This window comes from Somniosus microcephalus, chromosome 2, assembly GCF_052327205.1.
Source record: "Somniosus microcephalus isolate GS21.2 chromosome 2, FLI_Smic_1.0, whole genome shotgun sequence".
Lineage (NCBI taxonomy): Eukaryota > Metazoa > Chordata > Chondrichthyes > Squaliformes > Somniosidae > Somniosus > Somniosus microcephalus.
Genome location: NC_140988.1, coordinates 112487506 through 112513879, shown reverse-complemented (window position 1 = coordinate 112513879; position 26374 = coordinate 112487506). Strand labels below are relative to the sequence as shown.

Below are 26374 nucleotides of genomic sequence, written 5' to 3'. Positions count from 1 at the left end.
TCCTTCTTTTAATAGTCCACACATGAACTTATATCTCAGAGCATCTGCTAGTCCTGTACCAAACTGACAGTACTTTTGATAGCTTGCGCAGTTCAATTAAGAATTCAGCGTTGCTTTCCTCTTTCAGCTGCGTTCTTCTGTAAAATTTAAATCGTTCCGCTATCTGTAGCAGCGTGGGGTTTAAATGCTCTTGCAGGATAGTAACAATATTCGAAAGTCTTATCCGCCGGTTTATCTGGTGTTACGAGGTGCCTTAATAACCCGTACGTCTTCGCACCCATCGAGTTAGTGCTGTCTTTTCAGCCGGTATCTCATTTGCTGTACAATAAACTTCAATACGCTCCACATAAGTGGCCCAATCTTCGACATCGCTATCAAAAGCAGTGATGTTACCGTTTTTAGGCATCCTTGTAAGTTTCTTTTAAGTATTTTATTTTTTTTTACAAAATGTCGGCTTCCCGCGCTTGGCGGCTTTTCCCGCGCTTGTCTTCCTGCGCCGACTAAAATGGCGGCTTCCCGCGCTTGGCTTCTTCCCCCGCTGGCTACAATGGCAACAGCGCGGTAATCGCCATTCTCGCCTCCCAGCGGTCCTTAATTTCCCCCGACGCTGCTGCTTTTACTCCCCGCTGTCCTCGTGGGTATTAGCGCTTCCTTTCTTGCTGCGCGTCTATTCCGATTGCAGCCCGGCCCTTTACACCGGCTGCGGTCGAGTTCTCTGCTCTTTTTCCTCCGGTCTCGCCCCCCTTCTCCACTGACAATGTGGCCGACTTTCTGCCCGTGTCGCTAGATCGGCTTACCCACCGCCGTGGAAGAAGGATGATCACTGCCTGTCGCTGATGGTGGACTTCATGGTCAGCAATTCCAACCCGGGTTCTCGATGCCTCCCGTGCGAATGCGGTGCTCAGCAGGATGATGAGGGCGGATGCCTCTTCTCGACGCCTGTTCTGGGGATGAAGCTGCCTTGGATGCAATTGCCGCTGGGTAAGATCGACTCGTCGCCACTGTTGAGTGTGTTCCAGATATACTTATTTTAAATAACTGGACACAGACAACAGGAAGAAACTTGCAGGTCTTTACTACTTGAAGGTCAGGGCTGAACTGCTTTACAAATTACTACACAGAGCTTGTATACCGGTGTGGTCACCACCGGTACTACAATATACAGTAGCAAGAGAAAGTAGTCCATCTTCTTAAGGTAGTTCTCTTAAGGTGGTACAGGTTACATACACCACACTGGGAATCTGAAATATAAACAGAAAATGCTCAGCAGGTCAGGCAACATCTGTGGAGAGCGAAACAGCTAACGTTTCAGGTCTGTGACCTTTCGTCAGAACTGGAAAATGTTACCGATGTAACTGGTTTAATGCAAGCACCGAGGTAAGGAAAAGGTGGGGGGCGATGAAGGGAGGAAAGAACCAACAAAATCTGATCGGGTGGAAGGCAGGAGAGATTAAATGAACAGCAGAATCATTACCAGCACCTGCTGTCCAAAAAAATGGGAGCAGTGATTATGATCTGAAATTGTTGAACTCAATGTTGAATCTGGCAAACACGAGAAGGGAAACCGAAAGCAATGGCGATGAACAAGGTAAAAGAGATAAACAGAAATTCCGTCAGAGAAGAGCAGAACTTCAAGGTGGGCATTCCTGGAAGAGAAGTGCCTCTTCTTCTTGGGTAGTCCCTCGGAACCGAGGATGACTTGCTTCCACATTAAAAATGAGTTCTCAGGTGACTGATGAGTCCAATGCGGGACCTACAGTCTCTGTCACAGGTGAGGCAGACGGTGGTTGAAGGGGCGGGTGGGTGGGGTGCTTGGGTTGACGTGTGCTGCCTGCACTTGGCTTCCGCTTTCTCCCGGCAAAGAGACTCGGTGTTCGGCGCCTTCCCGGATGCTTCTCCACTTTGTGTGGTTTTGGGCCAGGGATTCCCAGGTGTCGGTGGGGATGTTACACTTTTTCAAGGAGGCTTTGAGGGTGTCCTTGAAGCGTTTCCTCTGCCCACCTGGGGCTCTCTTGCCGTTCCGGAGCTCCGAGTAGAGCGCTTGTTTTGGGAGTCTCGTATTGGGCATGCGGACGATGTGGCCCATCCATCGAAGCTGATTGAGCGTGGTCAGAGCTTCGATGTTGGCCTGAGCAAGAACACTGACGTTGGTGCGCCTATCCTGCCAATGGATTTGCAGGATCTTGCGGTGGCAGCGTTGGTGGTACCTCTCCAGTGCTTTGAGGTGCCTGCTGTACATGGTCCATGTCTCTGAGGCATACAGCAGGGCAGGTATCACTGCTGCCCTGTAGACCATGAGCTTAGTGCCGGGTTTGAGGTCCTGGTCTTCAAACACACTCTTCCTCAGGCGACCGAAGGTTGCACTGGCACACTGAAGGTGGTGTTGGACTTCGTCGTCGACGTCTGCCCTTGATGACAGTAGGCTCCCAAGGTATGGAAAGTGGTCCACGTTGTCCAAGGCCTTGTCGTGGATTTTGATAATTGGGGGGCAGCACTGTGGCGGGGGCAGGTTGGTAGAGGACCTTTGTCTTACGGATGTTTAGTGTAAGGCCCATGTTCTCGTATGCTTCGGTGAAGGTGTTTACGATGGCTTGGAGTTCGGCCTCTGAGTGAGCGCAGATGCAAGCATCATCTGCGTACTGTAATTCGATGAGAGGATGGGACGACCTTGGATCTGGACTGGAGGCGACGTGAATTAAACACTAATACAACAAAAGCAAAATACTGGGAATCTGAAATATAAACCTAAAATACAGCATTCTGCTGTTTATTTGATCACCACTACTGTTTTCAGCAGCAGTACTAGTATCTATCTTTTAAAAACCTTTCACCTAGGTATTCTGCACACTTTGTAATGCATGCAATTCAAAAAATGTTCTTGTGCAATTCTTTACTGCTAAGCTTTAGGACATTTCCTGTGTTACAAAATACTGCAATCCCCACTGCATTGCTGCCAAATTCAGCCCCCCTCAGCACTGCTAACTGCCAGGGAGTTACCTCTACCCTGATTTTAAAACGGAACTATTTATTATCACTGATCTACACACTGTAAATTTGGAATTGAATCCATAAAACACTAGTTTTTAAACTCCAGATTGTAACGTAATTAAAAACACAATTTGATTTATTGTCTTTGTAAAATGATGGCCCCGATTTAACACATTGTGTTACATGCCGTTAGAAAACGGCTTCTTCCGTTGACTCATCACGGGCAGTACCATGTGAGATCTGCTGGTAATACTGTATTATAGAAACTGTACCTCTACCATACAGTTTCCTCATTTCCTGTTTTGCACTTTCTGGTGGCTGAAATTTAAAAATACAACAAATCAGAAATCTTAACTGAGAAGAGTTGAAGACCTGCCAATTTTTTAAAAGTACAAACTAACCAATCTATAATCATTCAATGTTTCTTTCAAACAAATGACTACGTTGTTCAAAATAAGGTTTCTGTCTTAATTACTTTAACAATTACATTAACATTTTGTGTCTCAGTACTTCTTGCAAATGTTTTTACTCCAGTGCCTCAACTTCCCAAAGCCTGGGCCTGGAGTTGATACTTTTCCTCGAGGTTGTCAGCTGAAGGGGATGAGCAACTATACCTGGATGCCAAAGGCTGAGTGTGCAATGTAAATAATTTTCTAGGATGTATTAATGCAAGTCTTTCCTTATTTTCATTTCTGTGCTTTTTTTATAACTAAATGATTTGAAAACAAACTTGGCTTTCATGTGAAATTCTCAAAGCTTATTATCAATCCTAATCAATAGTGAGACTAGCTTTGATAGCGGCGGAGGATAATGGGTTGATCTGAGCACATCTGCTTCATTTTATTTAACCGAGTTTAATAATAGTTTACAGAAAATATGTATTTTCACTGCAGAAGTTGAAATGTGTCTTTGCCCAGACTATAATCGTATCAGCATGTTTTTCCAAATATTTTAAAAACAAACTGGAAGAATAATTTTAAACTTTTTTTGAAGTAAAGTTTTACTTGGCGACTATTGGCAACTGTTTTACTACAGAGTATCTGTAATTTTTTTTAAAAGGTTTTTATTTGAATTCTGAGTATATGATTTGTGACTGGGCATGTGAGCATTTGTCCTCTCTCAGCAGCCTATATGCTAGAATAATTCACTATGAAATTTATGCTGCTGATCTGTTCCCTTGCCAATTGTCCCTTTTTAAAAAAAAAAAAAAAAAAAATTTAACAATGGAAGAGAAGCCCTTTCTCTTTCCTGAGATATTTTAACTTGAGCCAAATTTGCAATGGAGCATCTATCTCTGCATTGTTAATGTTGCCAAGCTACTCGTATATATGTTTTTTCACACTGCTAAAGAGAGGAACTTGTACCCTGATTAGCTGTGGATGGTACACACAAATGCATATAATATGCACCTGGTCTCCTTTCATCATGAAAGTGTATGAGGGGTTAATGTGGGATAGCAGGATGTGAAGTTTTCACTGTCTCCTTTTGTGCAGTTAAGATACAAAGCTGAAAATGTGTCCATTACAAACTATCAATGCTATACTAATTGCTTTGACTTGCATAGGCAAACATCTTGCAGATGCTGTTGGACAAAAGATGTAGTCAGGTGTCTCGAAAGCATTCTTCATGCATCATTTGGGTTTTTTTCAGAACTCGTCCATTGATGTAACCCAAAGTGTGGAAGAGGATCCACTAATAGACCATCCCCTTCTTTATGCTGATGCTCTAGTTGGTGATGTGAGCGCTCCCTTCCAAGGTGTGCCAACAGTATGGTGGGGAATTCTGTTAACATTTCTGCATGTGAGTGTTGGATTTCCTGAATAGGAACATCTCTGAATAGAAATTCTTTGAATTGTGTTGCAATACAGTGTTGGGTTTTCTTAGTTTGTAGTACTCAACTCTGCAAAGTGTAATAAATCTTCAACAATACCTAATTAATATAGACTTTCAGAATTTCTTGTCTGTTTTTAAATAAAATAGAGTTTATTTGCTAGTAGACCATGCAACAAATGATATTTCATGGTCTACATATTTGTTCTATTAAACTGAAACTTCTTTGCACTGAAGATGCTATTTCTTTTATAAAGCAATTAGAAAAATTACCATGGCCCTGCTTTTCATATATTTAAAAAAAAAAAAAAAAAAAAAAAAAAAAATTGTCCTCTAATGAAAATACTGTCGGCAGTGAATAAGTTGTCTTTCAGATCCGGTTGTTCCAAGTAGTAAGGCGATCTTCAATGGTAACAATTTTTTTTTTTATAGCAAAGATTTCTTCAAGAGCAAGTTTAACAATAACATTTGTTTTCCCCTGCCCAATGAAAAACATGCTTCGGGTACTTTTATTTCCAAGGGAACGTTGGTATAGTGGTTATGTGCCTGGACTAGTGATCCAGAGACGTGAGTTCAAAGTTCACATCCCACCATGGCAGCTGGGGAATTTAAATTCAGTTAATTAAATAAATCTCAAATCAAAAGCTAGTATCAGTAATGATGAAACTATCAGATTGTTGTAATAACCCATCTGGTTCACCTTTTTAGGAAAGCAAATCTGCTGTCCTTACCTGGTCTGGCCTATATATGACTCCATATATATGTTGACTCTTAACTGCCCTCTGAAATGGCCGAGCAAGCCACTCCAGTTGTACACAACTGCTACGAAAAACCATAAGAAGAATAAAACAGGATGGACCACCCGGCATCGATCTCTGCACTGGCTACGGACACGACAACAGCACAACCAGCCCAGTCAATCCTGCAAAGTCCTCCTCACCAGCATCTGGGGCCTTGTGCCAAAATTGGGAGAGCTGTCCCACAGACTAGTCAAGCAACAGCCTGACAGTCACTCACAGAATCATACCTTTCAGCCAATGTCCCAAACTCCTCCATCACCATCCCTGGGTATGTCCTGTCCTCCCAGCGGGACAGGCCCACCAGGGGTGGTGGCACAGTGGTATACAGTCAGGAAGGAGTGGCCCTAGGAGTCCTCAACATTGACTCTGGACCTCATGAAGTCTCATGACTTCAGGTCAAGCATGGGCAAGGAAACCACCTGCTGATTACCGCCCTCCCTCAGCTGATGAATGTTGATCCATGTTGAACACCACGTGGAAGTAGCAAAGGCACAGAATGTACTCTGGGTGGAGGACTTCATTGTCCATCACCAAGAGTGTCTCAGTAGCACCACTACTGACCGAGCTGGATGAGTCCTGAAGGACATAGCTGTCAGTCTGGGCCTGGGACAGGTAGTGAGAGAACCAACATGAGCAAAAAACCTATTTGACCTCGTCCTCACCAACCTACCTGTCGCAGATGCACCTGTCCATGACCGCATTGGTAGCAGTGACCACCGCACAGTCATTGTGGAGACGAAGTCCCATCTTCACATGGAGGACGCCCTCCATCGCGTTGTGTGGCACTACCACCGTACGAAATGGGATAGATTCAGAACAGATCTAGCAGATCAAAACTGAGCATCCATGAGGCGCTGTGGGCCATCAGCAGCAGCAGAATTGTATTCCACCACAATCTGTAATCTCATGGCCCGGCATATCCCTCACTCTACCATTACCATCAAGCTGGTTGAATAAGGAGTGTAGAGGAGCAGCACCAGGTGTACCTAAAAATGAGGTGCCAACCTGGGGAAGCTGCAACACAGGACTACACGCATGCTAAAATGCAGAAGCAGCATGCTATAGACAGGCCTAAGCGATCCCACAATCAACAGATCAGATCAAAGCTCTGTAGCCCTACCACATCCAGTCGTGAATGGTGGTGGACCATTAAACAACTAATGGGGGGGAGGAGGAGGCTCCATGAATATCCCCATCCTCAATGATGGTAGAGCCCAGCACGTGAGTGCAAAAGACAAGGCTGAAGCGTTTGCAGCCATCTTCAGCCAGAAGTGCCGAGTGGATGATCTGTATCGGTCTCCACCATCACAAGCCAGTCTTCAGCCAATTCAATTCACTCCACGTGATATTAAGAAACGGCTGAGCACACTGGATACAGCAAAGGCTATGGTCCCTGACAACATCCCGGCTATCGTGCTGAAGACTAGCCGCGCCTCTAGCCAAGCTGTTCCAATATAGCTACAACACTGGCATCTATCCGACAATGTGGAAAACTGCCCAGGAATGTCCTGTCCACAAAAAGCAGGACAAATCCAATCCAGCCAGTTACCACCCCATCAGTCTACTCTCATTCATAAGCAAAGTGATGGAAAGTATTGTCGACGCTGCTATCAAGCGGCACTTGCTCACCAATAACCTGCTCACTAATGCCCAGTTTGGGTTCTGCCAAGACCACTCGGCTCCAGACCTCATTACAACCTTGGTCCAAACATGGACAAAAGAGCTGAAACCCTGAGGTGAGGTGAAAGTGACTGCCTTTGACATCAAGGCAGCATTTGACCGAGTGTGGCATCAAGGAGCCCTAGTAAAACTGAAGTTAGTGGGAATCTGGGGGGAACTCTCCATTGGCTGGAGTCATACCTAGCACAAAGGAAGATGGTTGTGGTGGTTGGAGGTCAATCATCACAACCCCAGGACATCGCTGCAAGAGTTCCTCAAGGCAGTGTCCTAGACCCAACCATCTTCAGCTGCTTCATCAATGACCTTTCTCCAACATCATAAGGTCAGAAATGGGGATGTTCGCTGATGATTGCAGTGTTTAGTGCCATTCACAATCTCCGATTAATGAAGCAGTCATTGCCTGCATGAAACAAGACCTGGATGTCATTTCAGGCTTGAGTTGATCAGTGACAGGTAACATTCGCACCACACAAGTGCCAAGCAACGACTATCTCTAACAAGCGAGAGTCTAACCACCGCACCTTGACATTCAACGGCATTACCATCGCTGAATTCCCCCACCATCAACATCCTGGGGGGTCACCATTAACTAGAAGTTTAACTGGACCAGCCACATAAATACTGTGGCAACAAGAGCAGGTCAGAGGCTTGGTATTCTGCAGCGAGTGTCTTGCCTCCTGACATCCCAAAGCCTTTCCACCATCTACAAGGCACAAGTAAGGAGTGTGACTGGAATACTCTCCACTTGCCTGGATAAGTGCAGCTCCAACAACATTAGAAGCTCAACACCATCCATGACAAAGCAGCCTGCTTGATTGGCACCCTATCCACCACCTTAAACACTCTCACTCCTTCCACCACTGGCATACCGTGGCTGCAGTGTGCATCATCTACAAGATGCACTGCAGCAACTCCCAAACCTGCGACCTCTACCACCTAGAAGGACAAGGGCAGCAGGCGCATGGGAACGCCATCACATCCAAGTTTCCCTCCAAGTCAGACACCATCCCTACTTGGAAATATATGGCCGTTCCTTCACCATCGCTGGGTCAAAATCTTGGAACTCCCTCCCTGACAGCACTGGGAGTACCTTCACCACACGAACTGCAGTGGTTCATGAAGGTGGCTCATCACCACCTTCTCAAGGGCAACTAGGGATGGGCAATAAATGCTGGCCTTGCCAGCAACACCCAGATCCTAGGAACTAATATAAAAAACATGTATTTTTTTTAAAAATCACATACAGGAAACTTTGTGATATCCGGCACCGATGGAACCGAGCTGTTGCTGTCCCATCAAAACTGCCGGACAAACTAGCGCTAATGTTGAAACATACGGAGATTTTCAGCTCCATGTGAATCAACAAACCCTGTTGCTTAGCAACAGCTTCAAAACAGTCAGCTGCAGCTTAAAAGCATCTCTAGCTGAAGCTGTTGCTTAGCTACAGACCTTGCAGAGCCTGACTTTGGGGGGGGGGGAAAGCAACGAGAAGTAAAAAAAACTTGTAGGAAACGGCTCCTGAATTTTGCCGGTAGATAGAGCTTTCCGGACTTTTAACCTCCGGATAAACCAAAGTTTCCTGTATATGGTTATAGATAGAAAACCTCAAAGTGCCCTAAGGTTGTTTTGGTTCTTTTTAAAAATAATGTTCATCCCACAGATTGAGATCTTCAAACCGGTGCAATTTCCTGAAATCCTGATTGTAGTGTTAAATTAAAATGATTGTATCCTGGTTCAAATTTGTCTGGCATTTGAAATGTCAAACTGGAATAGTTGAAAAATCGTTATGTAAACAATGTTCATTGTGACTAATTAATGGCCCAGAAATTAGGCTCGGGGGGCTTGCCGCGCGTGCAAGCCCCCGATGAGCGCCTGCCGTTCGGCTCCCGGGACACTTGCAATTCCTGTTTTCAGTTGATTACTCCCGGGCAGCGTCTGATGTCACGCCGCCCAAGAGTGCAGCCAGCGCGAAGCCTCAAGCGTGGAGTCTAAGTTAGACACGCCCCTTGAGGTCTCCTTAACATAAGCCACGCCCCAATTTTTAACACCAGCTGCAAAGCAATTCTACATGCAGAGCAGCACTTTAAAGACTTTTTGTATTTTTATTAATCTTTAGGTAACTTTTATAAAGTTTTAAATACTTTTTAAATTATTTTGAAGAATGTAAAGTAGTTTTAAACAGAATTAAAGCGTAGTTATTTTGATGAGCTGGCTGGGATCACGTGGGCACTGGGCAACCAATGGGAGGTTGCAAAAGTTCATTCATGAGTTTGATAGTAAGAATTGGAAAACTCGGTGCTCAAAACAGCACGTAAACTACAAATAAGTTTTTAAAAAACATCCTACTAAATAAATGAACTAAGAATAACTAAAAAAACTATTTTAAACAATTAATCAAATTTAAAAAAAAAAAAAAAAAAAAATTTTTTTAACATGGGGTCTAAAAATACACTTACCTTACTGTAAGTTCTTTAAAAATAATAAACCTGTGGAAAAAAATTCTAAATTGTATTAATAGACCACTTGCCTGTAAAACTAAGTACTTGCGTCTGGTATTTTCAAGCGTAAAAACCAGAGGCCTTTACGCATGGGCAATTCTTTTTACAAAAAAAGGAAATTCAGCGCGCACGCGCTGCCTGATACGTCGTACGCGTTCCGCCTCTTAACCCCTTGGGTCAGGAGAGGAAATGTCGGTTTTCCCCGCATATGCTGAAAACCGGCAATTCCTCCGGGCCCACGCGTGAGTACCCCGTCCGTACTCACGCATTGGGACAGGAATTACTGGCCCATTATCAGTGGTCTTCACTAAAACAGTAGTGAACCATTATCCCCAGGAATGAGAGTCTGGAGTAATTGGTTGTCTGCCATTGGATGTTTTTTGTAACCTTTGAAGCCAGTATGACCCTCAACATGTACAGCATGTTCCAGACATTCTTAAACAAAACAAACCTATAAATGTTACTGATGAAGGCATTCACTTTTTTAAAAAAAAAATCATAAATCAACTTGGAAACTCTAATAGTAAATAACTGACTTGTTTAGATCTCCTACAAGTCAAGTCCAAGTCCACTTGGATATCTGAAGTGTTTCACATCTAAAACCTGTTGATACATGAACTTTCCATTAACAGGGAATTTAAGGAGTTAAACCCTATACACAAAGCTAAAGCATGATATGGATTCATTGATATCACAAATTTGCTTTGCTATGGAGTTTATTTTTTAAATTTAATGAAGTATGTGTATCTTATTTGTTCTAGGTTGCCATTGTGGCTCTGGCATTTTCTTTGGGCTTTTTGTGTATTACGCCAACTGACAATTGTAGAAATATCCTTGGGTCCTTCAAGCCCATGGCTGTTATAATAATTACAAAAGGTATCCTTTGGGCTCTACATGCTCTCTTTCAATGGTACGTGCAAGCTCAGCACTCCAAAGCCAGGAATAGAGGCTATCTCGCACTGTACCGCTCCACAAGGCATCTGAAGCGCCTGCCACTTTTTATTCATTCTGCAGGTGAGCAAGATGTACTATAATTGGGGAGATAAGGGTATGAGTATTTCAACTAATGTGTTTGATGTTTAGTTAAGAATGTCGTGTCGTTGATAAAGGTACCACCTGGTGCACTAAGTTATGCAGATCAGAACGTCACAAGTTTGACTGGGAATGCTGCCAATGTTGGGAGGTTGTAAGTGGTAGCTCACCTCGGACAGCAAACTAAATGTTTCTGATGGAGACAGCCAAATTCGTTTGGTTGCAGCAGACTGAACTGGAAAGGGTTTTGCTATCAGTGACTTTTTTTTATGGTACCTTTCCCAGGCATTTGAGGGTAGCAACCTCCAGCAAAATGTCCTGAATCTCCGCATCAACAACTGCACATACATGTACTTTTAGAATGTTGGGTGAAAGCTATACAAACTGCCCCCACAGTATAAATGGGGTAGTTACTAACAACACTTAAGAGCTTCAGCTGGTATTGCAGAACTATTTCCTGAAGTACTATGAAAACAGTATTAAAGGATGCTTGTGTAATAGAACATGCTACCATTGGTATAAATAAGAAAGAAGACTTGCAATTAATATAGCGCCTTTCACGACCACCGGACATCCCAAAGCACTTTACAGCCAATGAAGTACTTTTTTGAAGTGTAGTCACTGTTGTAATGTAGGAAATGTGGCAGCCAATTTGTGCTCTGCAAGCTCCCACAAACAGCAATGTGATAATGACCAGATAATCTGTTTTCATTATGTTGATTGAGGGATACATTTTTTTTTGGACATGGGGGGCTAATTCCCCTGCTCTTCTTCGAAATAGTGGGATCTTTTATTTCTACCTGAGAGAACAGATGGGGCCTTGGTTTAATGTCTCGTCTGAAAGACCGCACCTCAGTACTGCACTGGAGTGTCGGCCTAGGTTTTTTTTTGTGCTCCAGTCTCTGGAGTGAGACCTGAACTCACAACCTCTGACTCCAAGACAAAGGTACTGTACTAACAACTGAGACACTAGTTGCGACTGCAGTTTCTTTATTACAATGCTTGATGTCTGATCTATATTTTTGAAATATTGTTTTGTAACCAGCAATCACTAGTGCAGTGTTGCATGTTCCAAACAATTTTGCTAAATTATACTGTCTGCTGAACCAGGACAGCCCACTGCCTCATTTCTTGAACAAAGTGGAACAGAATAAGCCAAAGCCTGGTCAATAAGTAAACCTTGCTTTTATAATAATCTCATTTAGCTTTTTGGACAGTGCAGTAATTTCATCTTTTTGTACCTGTTCATAATGCCATATTCTAATTGGCTTCTAAACATTTAGACTGACTTATCCCTTGTATTGTATTGTGTTGTGTGTATCTTGGGTGAAACCGGTGACATTTCGTATATTTAAAAACAAAAAAACAAAATGCTTCAGTTTCTGAAGGAGTAGTACCAATAATGTAAATTGCATTAAACAAAATCCACCTGCTTATCTATCTTTTATTAGTCCTCTGATTTGTGCTCTGATTACACTCAACCTGGTGTGTACATAGCCTACCAAATGTATGTATGCAGGAAACCTCCTTGTGTTCAGAACTGGTCTTCGATGTGATTCTGCAGCATGAATAAGTTAGTTATATAAGTGAAAAAAAGAGCTATTTTAATGCGGGACATTCCTTTCCTATATTCTCTTTTTTTTTTTTTTCTCCCCCCCCCCCCCCCCCACATACACTTTTGAAAATTTGACACCATCTTAACTTTTATTTTTGAAATCCTTCTTGCACCCTGGATTTTTTAGTGTTGCTTTGATCTCTGTGATGGTTCATATGACTGGCATACTTTTTACCTTTTGCGTACTAATTCAAGTATTTGGACATTGAGTAGTTTGGTACCAAGTACATAATAGACCCTACAGGGTGTATAATACAGGATGGCAGGTGCAGTTCAAGGTAGAGAAATTTGCAAACAAGGAATATGTTTTCGAGGGAGTAAAAGAGCAGAGCGACTTTTTGGTGTGCAGCTACACATCTTTAAAGTTGGCAGTGCAAATAGATAAGTCCATATTTTACAAAAAAAAAGTGAAATAAATCCTTGGTTTTCTATAGAGTTATAAAACCAAGTAGTATTGAACTTGTACAAGACTTGCAGTTAAACTGCAGTCGGAGTATTGTGTGCAGTTTTGGGCACTTCATCATAGATCAGTGGAAAAGATGCAGTGTAGATTTACTAGGATGTTACCAGGATGAGCGGTCACAGTTAGATAGTAACAAAAGCCCACAAATTTATTATAATTACAATAAAATGAGGTTAGAAAAATATTCTTTACATCAAGTTGGTTCGTTTGTGGAATTCTTTGTCACGAGCTGTTTTTGAAGCAGAGTCCATACATTCTATTGAAAGGGAATTGGATAGTTTCTTGAAAAAGATTAAATATTAAAGGTAATGGTGAGCAAGTAGGAAATTCAAATGAGGAAAAATACAAGCATAGACTTGGGATAAATGGTCTGTTTCTGTGCTGTAACATTCTCCTGAGTACAACTGAGTTTAAGAAGAACATTGTACTTGCAGTCATCATAAGAGAGCCCATGGATACAGGGGAGGTCAAATTTGATTGGAAATGAGCTGGCATAGTTCACATTCTCAAAGGTAAATATTGAAATTGATCACTTAGGAATGTTATAAAACTAATCTAGTAACTGGCAGCCAACATGGTTTTAGAAAGGTGAGATCTTGCCTGAGGAACCTCCTTGACTTTTTGGCGAAAGTGACATACCACATGAATAGTGAAAACCTTTTGAGGTAGTGTACCTAGATTTCCCAAAAAAGAACCTTCTACTGTATAAGGTTCTGCATGAAAGGCAAGTACACAAACTTAAGGCCGTGGACATTCTAGGTAAAACTTGGGGCTGGATTTTCTCAATGGAGGCGGGACTTCTGGTTTCCGGGTTTCAGTCCCGCCCCCAGCAACGTCTGACCAACCCATGCTATTTTCCTTTGATTGGCCTTGTTAGGCCCGCCCTGTGGGCTTACCAGCCAATTTAAGGGAAAGCCGGTGATGGATGATGTCAGCGTATGACACTTCATCTGTCATTTTTTGACAGATGAATTGATAGCTTTGAGAAGCTGTCAAACACTGACAATCTCTGTTCTAAGGTGAGCCCTTGCACACAGGCTCACCAAGACCTCTTCTCAGCAGAAAGCAGATGGCTACTGCATCTGAGAATGCAGCAGCCATTCTGCCGTTGAGCTGAGGCACCTCCGGATCCTCAAAGGTTGAAGCCTGCAGAAAAAAGCAAAAGTAAGGAAACTTTTTCCAACATTTTACACGCACCTCTCATACTTACCTGTCCACACTTGCACCCATCACTCCCTTCTACAGCTGACATTTCGACCCCTCTCGCACCCACTGACCCTGGTGCAGTTGCAGGCATAAAATGGAGAAAAGCCTCAAAACTGCCTATTAACAGCCAGTTAATTGGCTCTAATCCCTTCCCGCCTTGAGGAAACCGGTCCTTGTGCAACTCAGTGACCCGCCTCCCAGGAAGATGGCACAGAGGTGGGTTGGGAGCAGGGTCGGTACCCGCTCCCATTTTCCCGGCAAACCTACCTCCCCAGGGCTGGGAAAATTCCCCCCTTGGAGTTGGACAGGGAATTGGTTAAAGGAGAAGTAGTGGCTACTAGTTAAAGGAATCATGTTGGGCTGTTTAGATGTACTGAATTGAGTGACACTTGGATTGCTGCTGGAGCCCTACTACTTTTAATCTAATATAAACCACCTGGATTAAGAAACCAAGTGCAGCTTGGTCAGATTCCCAATGATAAATTGGGAATGGGGGCAGTCAAATTCCTTAAACAGCCATGGAATTACAGAAGCACTTGGACCATATTTGCAAGTGGGCAGAACTATGGTAGATTAAATTCGATACAAATTAAGTGCAAGTGTTGCACATTGGAAGGAAAATGGAAAGCATATTTAACAATAGTGTCAAAATAACTAGGAAAAAGGCCATGGAGTGACGGTCCACTCAGCAATGTCCAATTATTGCAGAGTGTAATCAACAAATCAATCTGAATGCTGAGCTATGTTGAAATCTTGAGGCCACATATTCTCTGGTCAGACCATGCCCTGAGTACTGCATTCAGTCGTGATCACTAAGTCACAAGGGAAACATCCAAGTGGAGTCAACTGACAGCAGAAAAAGTTGGGAGCAGAGACCAGAAGCATTGTCTAAGTTTTGAGGAGGCTTTTAAAGGCGAGGAGAGAAATAGCAAGTTGGAAGATCTAGGAAGGGAGTTCTCCAGTGAGACTTGGATATATGAAGATTTTTGTAAGATGATAGACCAAAGAGGGTTGGGGGTGTAAAGGATGGCACTGGATGTGATATATTAAGTGGAATAGAAAAAGCTGATCTGGATCCCTGTTTCAAATTAAATTACGACTTCAGGACAATTGTAACAAGTTCAGGACTGATGGTAGGTAGCAGTGAGCGCCTGGAATGGTGGTCAGAATTATTTAGAAGAGGTGTTGGATAATGCTGGAGGGTGAGGACAGCCATAAATTTCTATGGTTCGATTAACTATCTGTACTTACCTTTTTTGTGCTCTCTCGCTCTCTCAATACTATTTTTCTTTATCCTTGAGTAAGGAACCCAAGTATGGTGGATAAAGGCAAATGACTGTACATAATTATCATAACTGCAGTGACTAGCCTGTTTATGGCAATTATACGCTTCGTAGTTCAAACTTGAAATACCTACCATGGTGATGCAAACCCTGCTCCAGGCTATTAATGTTCCCCATTCTAAAAGTTCATATGGAGTCAACGATGCAGAAATGCCTCCTCCGGGGCGCACAGCCTTGACGTGATTTGTGTTCAGGTCTAGCCTAAACTCGTGGTGCTGAATCCTACATAGGCGCCAATAATATTCAACAGAAACCAGCTGGCTGTTAATTTGTAAGTTTGTGCCTTCTACAGGCTACCAGAATTAGCCATATGTCACTTTGGCCATGCATGCCACAGATTCATAATCACTTGGTATCAGCTACCTCATTTGGCATCCTCACTCTTATTTTTCAGATTCTTAAAAACTGACTTGGAAGATTATTCTATTTAGACAACATTTCTAGATTATGAACCCCATTTGCTCGTAGCTGCCAACCATTATTGTTGGTCATATAACCAATACAAACTAGCAGCAATTTTAATTTATACCACAATGACCATCAATAAATGCCTTCCAATTTCCTTTTATGGAAATGGTTTAATTTACATTTTCGATTTAATGTGATCAAATACAAGTTTATTTGGTAATTGAATAATTCCCTTTTTTAAAAGAAAACTGACTTGCTGTGCTATGTTCAGGTAGTGGTGCACCGGTTTTCTATTCAGTCACTAGTATGAATTTGTCTCCACCTAGTGGTTTTGGAGTAAAGCGGGGGTTGGCAGAATATACAACGTTTTTAGGGTGACGGGGCAACCATTGCAAAATCATAGAAACTGCAGCTCCGAAGGAGGCTTTTTGGTCTATTGCGTCTGTGCTAGTGCTAACTCTAACTGGCACTACCTGTGCTAATCTCATTTCTCTTCCCTTTCCCTGTATCTTTTTTTTATTTTCAAATACCTAGCCATTCCCATTTTAAATTTTGTGTCTATTTCAATAGCTGCTTATAGTCCATGTTGTAATAACTCTCAGTTGAAAAAAATTCTCCCCACCTGCATTTCCTCTGTCTCGTGATTAATCCCGAGTCTATTCACAGAATCACAGAAACCCCACAGTGCAGATAGAGGCCATTTCGGCCCATCGAGCCTGCACCGACACATATCCCACCCGATCCCCGTAACCCCACGTATTTAATCCCCCCCCCTAACACTAAGGGTCAATTTATCAGGGTCAATTTATCATAGCCAATCAACCTAACCTGCACATCTTTGGACTGTGGGAGGAAACCGGAGCACCCGGAGGAAACCCACGCAAACACGGTGACTGTGCAAACTCCACACAGACAGTCACCCGAGGCCGGATTCGAACCCGGGTCCCTGGCGCTGTGAGGTAACAGTGCTAACCACTATGCCACCGTGCTGTTTTCCCTCCTTACTAATTCACCACCCTGTGGAAACTTTCAATAGCATCTCAAATATTTTTCATTTATTTTTGAAATCCTCATCTACCTTTTTTTCCACTAGAATAGAGTTTCAATTTTTCACATTCTTCATAACTAACGTCCCATTCCTGGTATAATTCTAGTGAATCTTTGGTATGGCTCTAATATCCTCCGATAATGGGGTTCCAGGAACTGCATGCAGGGCTCCATTTTTGTGACCTAACTAATGTCTTGTACAAATTTAACATCACTTGCTTTTGCATTTAATGTCCTTGTATATAAAATCTAGAAAGCCATTTTCCTTTCTTAATTCCTTTTTCCTACTTGCATTCTCACCTTTATAAGGATCTATCTATCTACATCCCTCCGTCTCTGTTATGAATCTTAAGTTATGATACACTTCCTTTCACTTTATCAGTGTTCTACTTCACATTTTTCTACATTAACTATCTTCTCACTTGTTTGTCACCCTCCAAACTCCTGCATCATTCTTCCTAATTTGATATCTGCAAGCACTCATTTGTCTTGCAACTATGGCCAAATCATTTACATAAAAAGAAAACCAGCATGAACATTAATTTGTGGAGGACATCATAACTGCACCCCATCCAGTTCTCCCACTTGTTTGTGCCTGTTCACTTTCCAGCACTAGATGGTATTGGACAATTTGATATACCTATCAATTCATCCAATGTAAAGCGACGAGTTAAGATAGTAACTATAGGTTTTTATTGGCTAAATAACAGAGCCCACCCTCGTGGGTGATCGGGTCCAACAAGGAGGAATACCAGCCAGTCGACCACCTTTATACCTGGGCAAGCAGGCGGAGTCATGGGCGGAGTCAGCTGTGGTCAGCCCAGGTATAACAGCGTGACAAGAGGTGACCTTGTGTAGTGATACACTATGGTTATCACTGTTTACACTGTTGTAACGATAGTGAACGATAAAAGTGGTTTACCACATTCACCCCTTGTTTAGATTTGAGTCCGGCGGGGTGAAGTGTGCTACCAGTTCGGGTATGTCAGTCTGTCCGGAGGCCTTGTAAGTCTCTCTGATCGGCGCGGCGGCGGTGATGCAGTATCCGATGTTAATGCTGTTGTCTGCGTGGTCGGCGAAGGCTCGTGGGGTTCCGGCATGCCGTCTACCTGGGGTGGATTTGGGGGGGTGGTGGGGGGTAACGGTGGTGTCTCAGGGGTGCCCGAGAGTGCAAGGTCTCGTAAGGAGACTGTGTCCTCCTGCCCGTCTGGGTATGCCACATAGGCGTGCAGGAGGTTCACCCTCTCGACCAGGGGGTCCGTTTTATGGGCCCTCATGTGCTTTCGCAGCAAGACGGGCCCCGGAGAAGTCAGCCATGTTGGTAGCGAGGTTCCCGTAGTCGACTTCCTGGGGAAAACAAACATTCGTTCATGGGGGGTGGCGTTAATGGCCGTGCAAAGCAGTGACCGGATGGAATGCAGCGCTGCCGGGAGGACTTCCTGCCAGCGGGAGGTTGGCAGGCCCTTAGACTTTAAGGCTAAGAGAACGGCCTTCCAGACAGTCGCGTTCTCTCTTTCCACCTGGCCGTTCCCTCGGGGGTTGTAGCTGGTGGTCCTGCTTGCAGCAATGCCTCTCGCTAGTAGGAACTGGCGAAGTTCCTCGCTCATGAAGGATGAGCCCCGGTCGCTATGTATATAGTTCGGGAAGGCGAAGAGGTTGTTCAGGCATTTGATGACCGTGGTACTGGTCATGTCTGGGCAGGGGAAGGCAAAGGGGAAACGGGAGTACTCATCAATGATGTTGAGGAAGTGCACATTACGGTCAGGACGGGAGGGGCCCCTTAAAATCGATGCTCAAGCGCTCGAAGGGGCGGGTGGCCTTGATCAGGCTTGCTCTGTCCGGCCTAAAGAAATGCGGTTTGCATTCGGCACAAGTTTGGCAGTTCCTGGTCATGGTCCTGACCTCCTCCGATGGAGTAGGGCAGGTTGCGGGCCTTAATGAAGTGGTAAAGTCTGGTGACCCCGGGGTGGCAGAGGTCGTTGTGGAGGGTCTGCAGTCTATCAATTTGCACGTTGGCGCATGTACTTCGTGATAGAGCATCTGGGGGTTTGTTCAGTTTACCAGGTCGGTACAAGATATCGTAATCATAGGTGGAGAGCTCGATTCTCCACCTCAAGATCTTGTCGTTCTTGATTTTGCCCCTCGGCTTGTTATTAAACATAAAAGCGACTGAACGCTGGTCGGTGAGGAGGGTAAATCGTTTGCCTGCCAGGTAATGCCTCCAGCGTCGTACTGCCTCCACGATCGCCTGGGCCTCCTTCTCGACCGAAGAGTGTTGGATCTCAGGGCCCTGGAGGGTCCTTGAGAAGAAGGCCACAGGTCTCCCCGCCTGGTTAAGGGTTGCTGCTAGGGCGAAGTCAGATGCATCGCTCTCCACTTGGAAAGGGATAGACTCATCCACCGCGTGCATTGTGGCCTTAGCAATGTCTCCCTTTATGAGGGAGAAGGCTGCGCATGCTTCTGCCGTCAGGGGGAAGGAGTTGGACTTCATGAGGGGTCTGGCTTTGTCCGCATAATTCGGCACCCATTGGGCATAGTAGGCGAAGAGCCCCAGGGTTCTCTTCAGCGCCTTTGGACAGTGGGGGAGGGGTAGCTCCATGAGGGGGCGCATTCTTTCGGGGTCGGGGCCGATGACCCCGTTCTCTACTACTATGCAGCCGAGGATGGCGAGACGCGAGGTGTTTTAAACACATTTCTCCTTTACTGTAAGTGAGGTTCGGCCGTACGGAGGAATTTCTCCAGATTGACATCGTGGTCCTGCCGGTCGCGGCCGCAGATGGTGACGTTATCTAGATAAGGGAACGTGGCCTGCAGCCCGTTCTGGTCAACCATCCGGTCCATCTCCCTTTGGAAGACCGAAACCCCGTTGGTGACGCCGAAGGGAACCCTAAGGAAGTGGTAGAGGCGGCCATTCGCCTCGAAGGTGGTATACTGGCGGTCCTCAGGGCGGATAGGGAGTTGGTGATAGGCCGACTTAAAGTCGATGGTGGAGAATACCCAGTACTGTGCAATCTGATTGACCATATCCGCTATGCGGGGAAGGGGGTATGCGTCCAGCTGGGTGTACCGGTTTATGGTTTGGTTGTAGTCGATGACCAGGCGGTTTTTATTGCCGGTCTTAACGACTACGACCTGGGCACGCCAGGGGCTGTTGCTCCTCTCGATGATGCCCTCCTTCAGGAGACGCTGCACCTCAGAGCTAATAAAAGCTCTGTCCCCGGCGCTGTACCGCCTGCTCTTGGTGGCGACGGGTTTACAGTCGCGGGTGAGGTTAGTGAACAGGGAGGGGGGGGGCGGGACCTTGAGGGTGGATAGGCCGCAGGTGGTATGCGGTGGGCGGTTTAAAGGCTGCTGGTTGTCGACTGAGTGGGGGGAGGGGTCCACCGTATGCCAAAGTGACACATTGAAGGTGGGATTGGAAGTCCAGCCCTAGTAGGATGGCAGCGCAGAGCTGGGGCAGGACGAGGAGTTTAAAATTTTTATACTCCGTGCCCCTAACCGACAGGGTCACAACACAGTAGCCGCTGATGTCTGTAGAATGGGACCTTGACACCATCGAGATCCGGTTGCGCGTTGGCCGGACAGTGAGGGAGTAGTGGCTCACCGTGTCTGGATGGATGAAACTCTCCGTGCTTCCGCTGTCGAACAGGCAGGTCGTGGCGTGGCCGTTTACTTTGATGTCCATCATGGACTTGGACAGGTGATGCGGGCGAGCTTGGTCCAGTGTGACGGAGGCTAGTGTATGGCTGAGCGAGCTGCTGTAGTCTGCGGGTGAGGCGGTGGCCGGGTTTGGAGACAAGGTGGCGGTCGAGTGTGGTGGACAAAATGGCGGCGCCCACGAGGTTAAATAAAATGGCGGAGAAGATGGCCGCCCTACAACTCACATGAGGCACTGCTGGTGTCGGTGGCCTTGATCAAAGATGGCCGCCCCCACGACTCACACGAGGGGATACTGGCATCTGTGGCCTTGATGAAAGATGGCCGCCCCACAACTCGCATGAGGCACTGCTGGCGTCTGTGGCTCTCCCCCTGCAGGCCTTAGCGAAGTGGCCTTTCTTGTGGCAATCGGAGCAAGTCGCGTTTCTTGCAGGGCAGCGCGTCCTCGGGTGTTTCGCCTGGCCACAGAAGAAGCAGCCGGCGGCCCGATCGCGGGGCTCCAATGTTGCAGCCGGTACCGGGGGTGGCGGTCCCGATCGGTTCTGGGACGCCGACGCTGAGGTAGGTCCCAGAGGCGGCGGTGCGAGGGGTATTGCGGCCGGGGTCGGGCCGGAGTCCCAGGGTTGCGCAGCACAGTACCTGGAATACGCCTCGAGGTCCCGATGGGCCACTTCCAGAGAGCGAGCGAGGGCTGCAGTTGTATTCAGGTCGAGGTCCTTTGATTCGAGCAGTCTTTGTCGTGAGTAGTCGGACCGAAGGCCTTTCACGAAGGCATCGCGGATATTCCCTTCAGTATTTTCTGCAGCCGTTACAGCTTTAAAGTCACAGCCCCTGCCGAGTGTTTGTAGTGCCCGTAAAAATTCATCTACAGACTCTCCTGGCTGTTGCGAGCGGGATCTTAGGAGGTGTCTGGCATACATAGAGTTTACCGGGCTCCGGTACTGCTCTTTCAGCAGGTTGAGGGCGTCCTCGTATGTAGTAAGGTCCTGGATGATTGCAAATACTTTAGGGCTCACTTGGGCGGTCAGAACTCTTAGTTTGGATCCCGGAGGCACGCCGGATTCTCCCAGGTAGGATTCGAAACCGCTCAGCCAGTGTTTGAAGTCGAGGGCTGAGTTCGCTGCCTGTGGGTTTAGATCCAGGTACGGCGGTCGGAGGGCTCGCAGCCAGGCCGGCTGCTGTGGCTGTTGTAGCTGGCCGTTTGGCTGGTCGTTTGGCTGCTCCGATCCACTCATTTCAAAATTTAGCCAATAAAATTGATATACCTATCGATTCATCCAATGAAAAGCGACGAGTTAAGATAGTAACTAGGTTTTTATTGGCTAAATAACAGAGCCCACCCTCGTGGGTGATCGGGTCCAACAAGGAGGAATACCAGCCAGTCGACCACCTTTATACCTGGGCAAGCAGGCGGAGTCATGGGTGGAGTCAGCTGTGGTCAGCCCAGGTATAACAGCGTGACAAGAGGTGACCTTGTGTAGTGATACACTGGTTATCACTGTTTACACTGTTGTAACGATATAAACAGTGATAACCATAGTGTAACGATAGTGAACGATAAAAGTGGTTTACCACAACAATGAAACGCTATTTCCCCCTTACTGTTTTCCCTGACCTGAGATCAACTAACTCCGCACCTTCTGATCTTTATGCTAACTCTGGAAGTAGCCTTTTACTTATTGGGCCATAAGGTGAGCTCAATTTTTCTAATCCTGTGTTGCAAGTAGAAGCGAATGTAACCTTTTTTTTTTATTCCTTCTTAACCAGAACCTTCAATATTTAGACTTTGCCTTTGTTTAATCTTGCAATTTCTAGATTTTTAAATAGCCTTGACAGTAATTCTTCACACTTGTGGACTTTCACTGCAATCTTATAATCAGGCCTGCTCTCTTCTCCTGAGATTAACTGAACTACTGTGGTGTTCTATTTTAAGCCATCTAGTCTGGGCATTGGCTTTTAATTTTAGGAATTCGGGTCTGCCATAGATACCTTCTCCGAGCTTCTGGCCTTTTTTTATAGGAGTTGACTCACGTTGCCCTATAAAAAATTTTATGATGATGATGTAACCGTAAAACCCCCTTGTCATCTGGACCTGATCTTGGTGTAATTTGCATGTGTTCTGCAATCTCTCCAAAGGCAGACTGAGTTAAATTAGGTGCGTGTGCGTGCGCCTGACTGTTCAGTTTGGAAAAGATGACAAAACCTTTACCACAAGGAGGAAGGTGGGGGGGTAGGTGCACAGACAAGCCATCACACTTTTGTTATTTCAAATGTTCAGCGTCCGCACTATTTTGCTATTGTACCACAGTTACTTATTGCTTAAGCCTCTGGGAAAACCAACTTCTAATTTAGCATATTCCCCACCTTTTTCATCTGATTTTGGGTTCACATCTCATCCTGCTTTTCTTTGTTGCCCTGTTTTGCCAGCTTCTGTTTCAGTTTCAGACCTGGTTTACCCCCATTACCTCAGCTATTCACACACTCTTTGTCTCTAATGTCTTTTATTTTCTCTTGTGTTGCTTCCTGTTGTCTGATTTTTAAAGATCATCTCTGCCATCTGACCACCTCCTCCTCCTATTTTTTTTTTTTCTTTTTAAGCACACTATTGGTCATTCTACCCATGGTTCCCCTCTGGTGTCTTTTTTCCCTTTTCATATTTTCAGTTCTGATGAAGGATCACACTCAAAACATTAAGAAAAAATATGTTTCGCATTTAACGTGCAAGTTCCAAAAGAATTTCAGTACTCATAAGGGTTCATCTGCGCCGTTTCATTTCACGGATGCTGGCTGACCTCTTGTGCATGTTCAGCATTTTAGTTTTTTTGTTCGATCCTTTAGGTTCCATGTTCACCCTCTGGTCTGTACACGGTCACATTTTCAACAAGGCCTTAGTGAGAACCCTAAATTAGTTTTGGCACCCTTGGGGTGGGGTGGGGGCAACATGGCTGTCCAGTAACCTACGCTGGCAAGTATGCATGTGTGAATGGTGGATGAGGACAAGATTGCACTCTGCTGTCATGTCCCCCCAAATAGTGATCGAAACACTTGCTGCCTAAAGAATGCCCACTCTAATGGCTACTTGTGTCCCTAGCATGAGTTGGTGGTTCCAGAGATCAGGGAATACAATTACATGGCTAGACTAGAGAAGCTGGTGGTGTTCTCGTTGGAGCAGAGAAGGCCAAGAGGAGATTTAATACAGATGTTTTAAAATCGTGAAGGGTTTAGATAGAGTAAATAGAGAAACTGTTTCCAATGGCTATGGGGTTGATAGAGGGCACAGATTTAAGGTGATTGGCAAAAGAACCAGAGGCAACATGAGGAAAAACATTTTTACATAACGAGTGGTTAGGATTTGGAATGCACTGCCTAATAGGGTGATTGATACAGATTCATTAGTAACCTTCAAAAGGGAATTGGATAAATACTTGAAGGAGGGATTTGGGGAAAGAGCGGGGAAGTGGGACTAACTGGATTGCTCTTCAAAAGAGCTGGCACAGACTCGATGGGTCGAATGGCCTCCTTCTGTGCTGTACTATTCTATGAAGTGGGCTTAAAGGGGGAGTAGTGATGGAATACAGGCACCTTTTTTATTTCCCCCCCCCCCCGCCCCCCCTCAGGATTGAGACTTTTTTAAACTAGCTTGGGTAACTTATTCAGACTTGATTTAATGTTTTCATGCATTACAGCAGTTTTATCTACTTTTCTATAGGTTGGTACACATTTGATGAATTTGGATTTGCAATATCCTATGAAAGGATCATCCACTGATTTTCTTTGTACTTGCTTTTTTTCCTCAGGAAGTGTGGTTCTCCTGCTTGTACTTGCTATACTGGTGCCTATGGAACTGGAAACCCTGACGATATACCTCATTCTTGGAGTCCTGACAGTGGAGCTTTTCTTTTCTTCAGTGTGTCTCATCATTTACACAGGTGAGAGGAGAGAAAAGAAGCCAGTATTCCCTGCTGTGTACTTGCAAAGTGGCAGTTACAATAGGTATTGCAATAGATTTAACACATCTGTATTTACACATGAACAGTTCCCACCTCCCTAAACTTCATTCATTTTTTTAAATAATACAACAGGGGAGGTGGAACATATGCTTTTGGGAACTACACATTTAACAAAATAATATTAACAAACAATCATAAACCAGTTTATAAAGACTGGCTTAATTTTGCTAAACATTGCAGAGAGGAAAACTTCTTGCCCCCAAACCCAGGTTTTAAATTGAAGAGAATGGTTAGTCTTCACAGTTGGTACATGTTCCAAATTTCAGTTATACATTTGAAACGCCACTTAATTGAACTGAGCAAGATGACCAGAGTTTGCAGTAGTCAAGATGTTGGGTATCAAATAAAAATTAACTATTACCTACTGCTTTGCTAGCAATTGAGTTTAAAAATAAGGGCATTGACTTTTGGTTTTAATGTACTACTTGTTCAAAACCAGCTAAAATCATGTTGCTGCTGTTCTTTGAAATCATCAAAGATGCTGTGCAAGTGATACCATAAGCATCATCACTAATTAACTTTTATTTTACATTCTAATTCGGAGTCCGGAGTCTGTGAACTTGCTCCCATGGTTTATTTTGTTCAATTTGTTTTTGGTAGCTAGGCAACCAATTTCCTGAAGGCAGTCTTACCCGAGTCTACAGCATTGTTCCTGTAAGCTGCGTGGCCGTGCAGCGCTCCAGGGAACCAGCGCAGCCGGCTTTTCATTACAAAAACTGCGCATGTGTGGTATGTTGAATGGCCCGCGCAGCCCCACACAATTAGAGGGAACACTGGTCTATAGGCGTGCTGCAGGGACAGAGAGCTGACTTAACAGTGTAAACACTAGCAACTGGGTGATGAGCATCAGGCTTCTCGAAATAAGAAAAAAACTCTCTTTTTAAAGTGACAAAGTATACCCAAGTATATTTATGGCAGAGGATAAAATTAAGGAAATTGAGTTAATAAATAGTAACTTTTTTTGCTGAAATGTTTTTTAGTGTGGACTTTAATGACTAATCTTCAAGTAACATTATTTCATTAACTTCAGTTTTATCTTGCACAGAAACAGAAGATAGGAGTAGGCCATTCGGCCCCTCGAGCCTGCTCCGCCATTCAATGAGATCATGGCTGATCATCCAAACTCAGTACCCTGTCCCTGCCTTCTCCCCATATCCCTTTAGCCTTAAGAAATATATCTAACTCCTTCTTGAATATATTTAGCGAATTGGCCTCAACTGCCTTCTGTGCTAGAGAATTCCACAAGTTCACCACTCTCTGGGTGAAGAAATTCTTCCTCCCATCTTTGTCCTAAATGGCTTACCCCTTATCCTTAGACTGTGACCCCTGGTTCTGGACTCCCCGACCATCGGGAACATCCTTCCTGCATCTAGTCTGTCTAGTCCTGTTAGAATTTTATAAGTTTCAATGAGATCCCCTCATTCTTCTAAACTCCAGCGAGTATAAGCCCATTCGACCCAATCTCTCCTCGTACGTCATTCCTGCCATCCCAGGTATCAGTCTGGTGAATCTTCGCTGCACTCCCTCCATGGCAAGAACATCTTTCCTCAGATAAGGTGACCAAATCTGCACACCATACTCAAGATGTGGTCTCGCCAAGGCGCTGTACAACTGCAGCAAGACCTCCTTGTTCCTGTACTCGAACCCTCTCGCTACAAAGGTCAACATACCATTTGCTTTCTTAACCGCCTACTGCACCTGCATGCTTACCTTCAGCGACTGGTGCACAAGGACACCTAGGTCTCGTTGCACTTCCCCTTCTCCCAATCTATTGCCGTTCAGATAATCTGCCTTCCT

At 44.8% G+C, this 26374-nt stretch overlaps 1 protein-coding gene across 1 annotated transcript in view; it reads left to right on the top strand.

The window, feature by feature from the left end:
* The window catches only part of tmem192 (transmembrane protein 192), a 55725-nt gene that overhangs the window by 18305 nt on the left and 11046 nt on the right, over positions 1-26374 (top strand). The window contains exons 2-4 of the mRNA XM_085961965.1: positions 4639-4788; positions 10558-10810; positions 24365-24496. Coding sequence (XP_085818091.1) covers positions 4639-4788; positions 10558-10810; positions 24365-24496 — 535 coding nt within the window. The remainder of the gene's footprint in view (positions 1-4638; positions 4789-10557; positions 10811-24364; positions 24497-26374) is intronic.